Consider the following 7,927-nt stretch of genomic DNA (forward strand, 5'->3'; position numbering starts at 1 on the left):
TAGTCTGAGTCACTCTTGCGCCAATAAACCCAATATTACTAGCTAACTAACCCTAATAAATCATGATGCGTGGGAGAGGCCTGTCTCTTTATTTGCTTCTTCCAACATTCCATAGGATTTTCTTCATGTTTGGTCATCTTAACCTCTGCCGTACATTTATCGCTTTAGGGTTTTGTTATTATAAAAGGGATGAAGGCGTGCGCTTTTATTGTAACTTAGTGCTAGACGCATGCATATACAGTGTATGCCGAAGCATTCGCACTGACTAGAATATTTGAAGTTGTATTGAAAGTTAGTAAGTGTCTCAATGATATTAAGTAATAGAACGCCCACGAGCAAGCACTTTACGTCCCCTCGCACTACTAGCAACGTAGCCAGATGCCGAAGACATGCGCTCAACCAAAAAGCAGTTTTTTTCATCTCGAGTACATTACTAACGTAGTTTGTAAAGTATATGCGTTATAAGTCGCTCATTCACCTCAGGAAGTTTACATAAAACTTTTGCATGACCCTTTCTTGTCTTCGCTGCATACTATTGCTGCAGCTTAAGACACGCGTAAAGGCCAAATGGACTCTTTCTAAGTAGTCCCTTTTCTTAGGTTAATCATCCCCAGCGACCTACTGCCCAATATAAGAATGTCTATGCAATTGCGGTGTCGATTGTGGAAGGAGAAACACAAAAATAGGCTCGCGAGAATACTTGGTCATGCCCTTTGCACTCGCATACACAAATGACTTTTTCCTTTTTTTTTCCTCCTCAATATCGTAAACAAGGTCAAGTCGAAAGATGTCGGAACGATTCAGGCTCATTCGAAAACAATGCGTCTTATTAATTCTGAGCGACCATCGCCTATTTCCCTCTCTATCGCCGTTGTCTGTCACGTGCGGCAAGCACGGCACAGCTATTGTACTCCGTGTGTGGCTGACACGACAACACCCGCGAGGAGACCAGTGACGCAGCATACCGAGAATGCGTATCTTCTCCAAGTTTGGAAAAAAACACGGCGCAGACACCAGTTTCGCCCACAACTGAGAGACGTGCCACACCAGCGGTTGCCCTCCAGCGGTCATGATGTCCCGAAATACGACGACCACAATGACGACTCCACTTGGAAGCCTGCATGACCACTACGTCCAGCTTGCAGATCCACGGACAAGCGGCTGGCCTTTCATGGGTAGCCCAGTGCCCATAGTGACCCTCATTGGAATATACCTGCTTTTCGCTACGCGGATCGGACCTTGGCTCATGCGCGATTGCCAACCATTCAAAATACGAAACCTTCTGTTTGCCTATAATGCCACCATGGTTGGACTGAGCGTGTACTTCATGTACATTACGATAACGTACATGGGAATGCGCGACGGCCGAAGCTTGCTGTGCTGGCCAACTGACCCGAGGCCCACTGGAATAAACATGTTCTTTCTCGACAAGGCCTGGTACTACATGCTCATGAAGGCCGGTGAGATGTTGGACACCCTGTTCTTCGTGCTGCGAAAGAAGACTCGCCACCTCAGCTTCTTGCATCTGCTGCACCACTCGCTTGCACTGTGGTCCGTATGGCTGGTGTTGACACTGGGCATCACAGGACACGTGTTCTCCTTCCCGCTGCTCAACTCGGCTGTTCACGTTGTAATGTACACGTACTACGCTCTCTCCGCACTGGAGCCCTCGCTGCGACCGAAACTGTGGTGGAAGAAGTACGTCACACTGTTCCAGATCGTCCAATTCACTGCGCTCGCGGTCCACGCCCTCATACCAGTTGTCGTCAACTGTGGCATATCGCGAATTCTCGCCTTTGTTGGTGCTCTGGAAGGAATCCTTTTTGCTACTCTTTTCACAGACTTCTACTACACGGCGTACGTTAAGAAACGCTCTAAAACATATTAGAGGTTCTGCAGTGTGTGCCTTTAAAGGACCTGACAGACTGCGCATTGCAATCACGGGCGCGTTGCGTGGTGGGCTTGCAGTTGCATGCATATAAGTTGCTTCATCATATTGTGGCTCTAAATTTAAGAAAAGCTGAATACAAGCGTTTCAGAATTTAGCTCTACCATCAGGCTGTATTAGACAGTGATTTGTGCCTCGTATTCAAAGAGAGAGACATTCCCAATAATCAGGTACAGTGTGCCCGGCATCACCTAAACAGCTTAAGGTGATGTAGATTCGACCTAATAAGTACTCCATGATCAACTACTCGCACAAAATGCATTAGACAATGGACGGAAGATACAAGATCCGGTGCCTGCCGGCCGTGTATGGTTTTCTGTTGTCTAAAACATTTTAGGCAAATAGTTGATCATTAAGCCTAAACAGCTACAGGTTTGTTGGTGCATCAAAATTACCTTTGCCTTTGAGCCTATATCCGAACACAGAAATGTGCCTAACCTAGTGATGTACGTAAGGAAACTTGTTTCTTGTTTTAATGTATTGCATGATTTCAGAATACTTCTCTGTGAAATTTGCTTTGCTTGATTAACGGCTCACTTTGCACTTAACATTAAAGCGCCTAAGTATTCAAACCCTGTATTTTCGTAATCTATTCCCGTGCCAAAGCTGATGATTTGTAAAATTATACAGAATGTGCGCGTTCTACAAATTGAAGGCACAGTGGTAAAAGGAAGTTTGTTAACAGTATTTTACGGTATCATTTTTACAATGTTGTACTTATTTTCGTGAAGCAACCATGAAGGGAAAAGCAGCCTAGCGTGACAGTGTATATGTACATAGAATCAGAAGTTCATTCAATATAAAATGTTTTATGGTTGGTTATTCAAGGCTTACACGCTTCATTAGAAGAAATGGACATCTGTCAAGACGGTTTCGTACTGATTATCCTGCAGCTTGCCTCCCAACGTATATAGAAATGACAATCAGGTCTCGTATACGAACGTGTGCATTGATCTATTGTAGGGAAATGAACTCAGAGAGGAAGTTCTTACGTCGGTGAAAGTTGCAAGCGGTATAATAAAATAAGTCGTTGTGGCTACTCCCTTTTTGTCTTTTTTTTTCATCTCAAAGATATGCAAACCATTTATTGGGGTTATGAAGGACTTCCTACCTGGTACATTGCTATTGAGATGTTTGGTAAATTTAGGCTTTGTGTGTATATAATGCGAACAATAGTGGTCGGACAACAATGTACGTAAACCAAGCTTTTGTCATCCACCCGTTTGTGTATACAAGTTCAAAGTGGAATCTAGGTAACTACATTGAGGAAGAGCGCAAATGAATTATCAGGCTCAACTTCCTCTAATGTCTCTAGTGAACGCGTTAAGGGCACGTGCAATAGTTACACGCGCTTTCAAGTGTAATCTACAAAGCAACGCCAAAATTGCGTCGCATAACAGCCGCCGTAAGTCACCATTCCATGGCTCCTCTGTGCTTCCTTGTTCAGTGAGCAGGAAGAGAAAAAGCGACCAGTCATTGCGCGTCTCCTGCACAAAAAAAAAAACAATTTCTTGCACTCAAGGTGAGTCGAGATGGCTTCGTGGACATATTGTCGCCTGCAAGGCTGGCATCTCAGCGTATACCAAAATACGAGAAGGGCACACGAGAAGGGCACAGAGAAGGTCATACGAGAAGGGCACAAAGCATGACAGACGTTCGTTGCGGCAACATATGCTTACAGCCACAAGTAAAATACATGGCCATTTATGAATATTAGAGCACCTATGTTTATTTGTTAGAAACGTCGTTAAGAAAATATATCAGACAATGATGTGAATGACAGTGTAGGGTCTGTTATTTGTGGTCTTCTCTTCTTTAAAACATTGCTGAAGAAATGTAACGAGGGACTAAGTAATAGAAGTGCGAAGAAATTTAAGTACATGCCCTGTAAACAAAATTTAGCCGAGATGATGGGAGTAAACGACTTGTCCCGTAGCGCATGCCTTGATGGGGGCTTTATATACACCGTCCGGAGGGAGTAAAAAATTCACTCCTTAACAGGAAGGGGTTTCTGGGTGGATTTAGGGTGTCTTTATTTACATTCATCGGGGAAATTTTTCAGGTCCATATGGGAGTATATATTTATATCAACCGAGAAAAAAAATTACGTCGACAGCCATACCATGTGCAAGCGTAACTTTAATTTCGATACCTTCGAAGCACAAAGTATTGATCACAGTACAGAAAAATACACACAGCATTCGCATAATGTTACAACACTCACACTCACCACAGCTTGCAACTCGGGCTACACACCTCATGGTTCAGTCACCAGGTATATATAGGCACCATATTCTGACCTCGCATGTATCTCGGGAGGGACCTTTTTTTTCTAACAATTAAGCAATAAGCATGCATGGCGTAGGTATGAAATCGCGGTGGCCTAGTTTAAAAACTTCAATGCACACGCCTTTCATCCTAAATCTGCCTAACATTCAATAATTTTTTAACTATAGTGAAAGGGTTTCATCAGTCGTGCGCTGTAGTACGGGCTGAATTCGCCTTAGTAGTACTGTGTGTGAATCTGCAAAATGCGGTGAATCGTACACGAAGCCCTAGTGGCCTTGCATGAACACATCAACGACGCACATTCAGCAGCTCTAGCGATGAACCGAAGTACACCATCGCTGCCGCGTTCGAAGACTAGGCCTCACTCACGTGTGCGGCACGGTGATTCGATGAATGACAGCTGGCAATCACAAAATACTTGCTGCTGTGCAGTTATCGTCTGGTGATTTTTCCTATGCACAGAAATAGGTGTCCGCTGTCCATGCAGTTTAAGCTACGGAGCGATGACTTTAAACGAGTCGTGGTTCCTGTTACCCGCATGCATTGCATGGGCATGCATGCCGTACGCCATTTCTGTGCGTCTCCGCCTCGTTCGGCGCTCGCCTTCGCGTTAGTCATTTGACAGCTGCGATCGCAAGGCAGAGAAAAATACTATACATTCAAGCAGCCTTTATTTTTTTGTGAAACAAATTCTTTGCTACCTCGTAGAGCTACCTCGTAGAGCTCGCAACGGTGGCCGGCACGCAGTGCATGCTCGCTACGATGCCGCCGTGATATCGACGACATAGCGAGGGCTTTTTACTGCTTAGATGTTGGAGCCGGTGAAATACCGGTGACACTCCGAGAAGCCGCCATCGGTGGAGAAGGGGCGAGCGCGTCGCCGGCGCCATTCTCACACCGGTGTCCGGCCAGCCTGCTGGTGTCGAGCGAAGCCTCCTTCGGACCGATTCGAAGTTATAGACGGTGAAACTCCCGGAGCAATCGCTGACGATCGCAACAGCTTACTTTTGTTACCATTTAATTATTCTTCAAAAATTTTGTAGTTCGGCCATTTGAAGCGCGGCATTCGCGGAGTTTCGTTGAGGAATCGTACCGATGACCGGCGTCGAACGGTGCGAAATACATTGAAATGTTCACAGTAAACACCAACCGGTTGTGACAATTCTTCGCTGCACTTACAATTTTCTTCCCTGTCGACAGATGCTCACACGGTCAGTCACACGAAGCACTTGTTTGTCACACCGACGTATGTGCAAACATATGCCGTACACACACACACACACACACACACACACACACACACACTCACTCACTCACTCACTCACTCACTCACACACACACACACACACACACACACACACACACACACACACACACACACACACACACACACACACGCACACGCACGCACGCACGCAGACACACACACACACACACACACACACACACACACACACACACACACACACACACACATGCACGCACGCACGCACGCACGCATGCGCACGTAACGAGCAAAACGGGTTTTTATAAATCTCATAGGGTGTTTGTAACCACGTGACCTGAAACTCCCTGGGGAAATTCAGATCATTGAAACTCTTTAGAGAGTAAATAATTGGGGCACGGGAATTTTGGGGGCTTCTATGTTTGAGAAACTCCCATTTCGAATATTTCTTGCTTACAGTGTGGAAAGGCTGGTACGATGCAAACTTGCCACTTCACTTAGTAGAGCGTCTGACGCGTTATAATAAAGTTGCTGGTTCACTTCCTGCCAGCGATAAGTTGTCTTTCCGTGCGCTTTATTCTCTTTGCACCAATTTTACTAGTTCTTTGTAGTAAAGGAAAGCGAGTGCTTTAATTCACGGCGACAGTTTTGATCTGGGAGAATTGGTGCCTTCAAGTTGTGTGCGAAAACTTAATGCTTTGTGAAACCTTGTAGCAAAATACCTGACAATTGACGCCTCATGGCGAAAAGAGTGTCCCACGACACGACCCTGGGTAGGAGTGGTACTGGCTAAAACTTTCATGTTTAGACGCACAAGAATACTTGATAATGTGGACCACAATAAGACCGCTCTTGTAGTTTAATGGGTAGAGCATCAGACATGTTACGCGAAGGCTGAGCAGGTAACAGACTGCATGACGGCTCGAAAAAAACACTAAAAATTGAATGAATACTTGCGTTCCACGCATTACAAAAGCTTCACCCCTAAACAACAAACATTACAATCTTTCCAGCCCTTCTATAGAGAGTGCCAATACTTGCAACTTGTCGAAGTATATGCTGATTGACAGGAGACTAGTGTTCTCGTAAAAATCTCCCCAAGAGAAAACGTGTTGTGCGATTACTGATTCACTGCAGCGGCCTGCCCATTTACTTGTTCTTTGGCAGCTGAAATCCACTGGAGCGTGATTTTTCTGAATCTTTATATGATACGAAGCTTGAATACGAAGCTTTATGAAATACGAAAGTTGAGAAAAAGATGGCAGCTTCAGTGCCAGGATTTTGAGACATGTGTACGTGGCGCCATCTTTGGCGGGTAGCAACGCTGCCCTGCCATAGCTAAATGAAATATCGGCGGAAAAAAGTAATGTTTTGCAATAAAATAGTTATATAAAACGACTCCACAATCATCACAGCAGAACACCTACTGCAACATTTTGGTGCTATTTAAATATTGCACTACAAAGCATGTTGCTTTTCAAGACAATCGAACACTGATCATTGCAAATACATCATCATCATGACTCTCATCATCAGCCTGACGACACCCACTGCAGGAAAAAGGCCTGTCCCATGTTTTGCCACTCAACTTGGTCCTGTGCTTGCTGCTGCCAATTTATACCCACAAACTTCCTAATCTCATCTGCCCACCTTGCTTTTTGTATCCCTCTTATCCGCTTGCCTTCTCTGGGAATCCAGTCAGTTTCCCATTTTGATCAACCGTTTTTCTGCCTACGCGCTACATGCCCAGCTTATGTGTATTTATTCTTCTTGATTTCTACTACAATATCCTTAACCCCGGTTTGTTCCCAGATCCACTCAGCTCTCTTCTTGTTTCTTAAGGCTACACCTATGATCTACATTTCCATCGCTCGCTGCGTCGTCCTCAATTTAAGCTGAACCTTTTTTGTAAGCCTATAGATTTGTGCTCTGTAGTTAAGTACCAGCAAGATGCAGCTGTTATATACCTTTCCCTTGAGAGATAGTGGTGATCTACCAGTCATGATTTGAGAGTGCTGGCCGTTGTGCTCCACCCCATTCTTATTATTCCAGTTATTTTAATCTCGTGGTTTGGCTTTGTGCTTATTCCATAACATCTCTCGATGAGAAAAGTACGGCTAGATTAGACAAAACTAGCTGGAACACCTAATATGCCGAACATCGGGCACTTCAAAATACCCACAAAAGTGGGCTTTTGCTTACAGAAGGGGGAAATCTTAGAGATTGAGCGGTGTGATCAGGAGGGCTACGCACAGAGCGAGTAGAAACTACCGCTTGTCATTGCATGCTTTCTTCCATTGTTCGTCTTCATTGAGCTCGTCTACTTGTGCGGGATTTCCACTCTCCTTTTCATCCACTTTGTTAACACAATGGGTAACGGGAAACAGAAGATCAAGGCTATTGTCTGCAAGCTTGCCGACAGTTAACCCAGTGGAAAGTAGAAAAGTCTGACATTCAGTAAGATT

The 7,927-nt window shown here is 44.8% G+C and overlaps 1 protein-coding gene across 1 annotated transcript; it reads left to right on the plus strand.

Annotated features, from left to right (window-relative positions):
* Nucleotides 1–905: 905 nt before the first annotated feature.
* Nucleotides 906–2,988, plus strand: LOC119174140 (very long chain fatty acid elongase AAEL008004). Its single transcript, XM_037424956.2, has one exon. It carries the CDS (start codon nt 1,070–1,072, stop codon nt 1,886–1,888), a length of 819 nt encoding a protein of 272 aa, XP_037280853.2. The 5' UTR covers nt 906–1,069; the 3' UTR covers nt 1,889–2,988.
* Nucleotides 2,989–7,927: the final 4,939 nt, after the last annotated feature.

This window comes from Rhipicephalus microplus, chromosome 5 (genome assembly GCF_043290135.1).
Source record: "Rhipicephalus microplus isolate Deutch F79 chromosome 5, USDA_Rmic, whole genome shotgun sequence".
Lineage (NCBI taxonomy): Eukaryota > Metazoa > Arthropoda > Arachnida > Ixodida > Ixodidae > Rhipicephalus > Rhipicephalus microplus.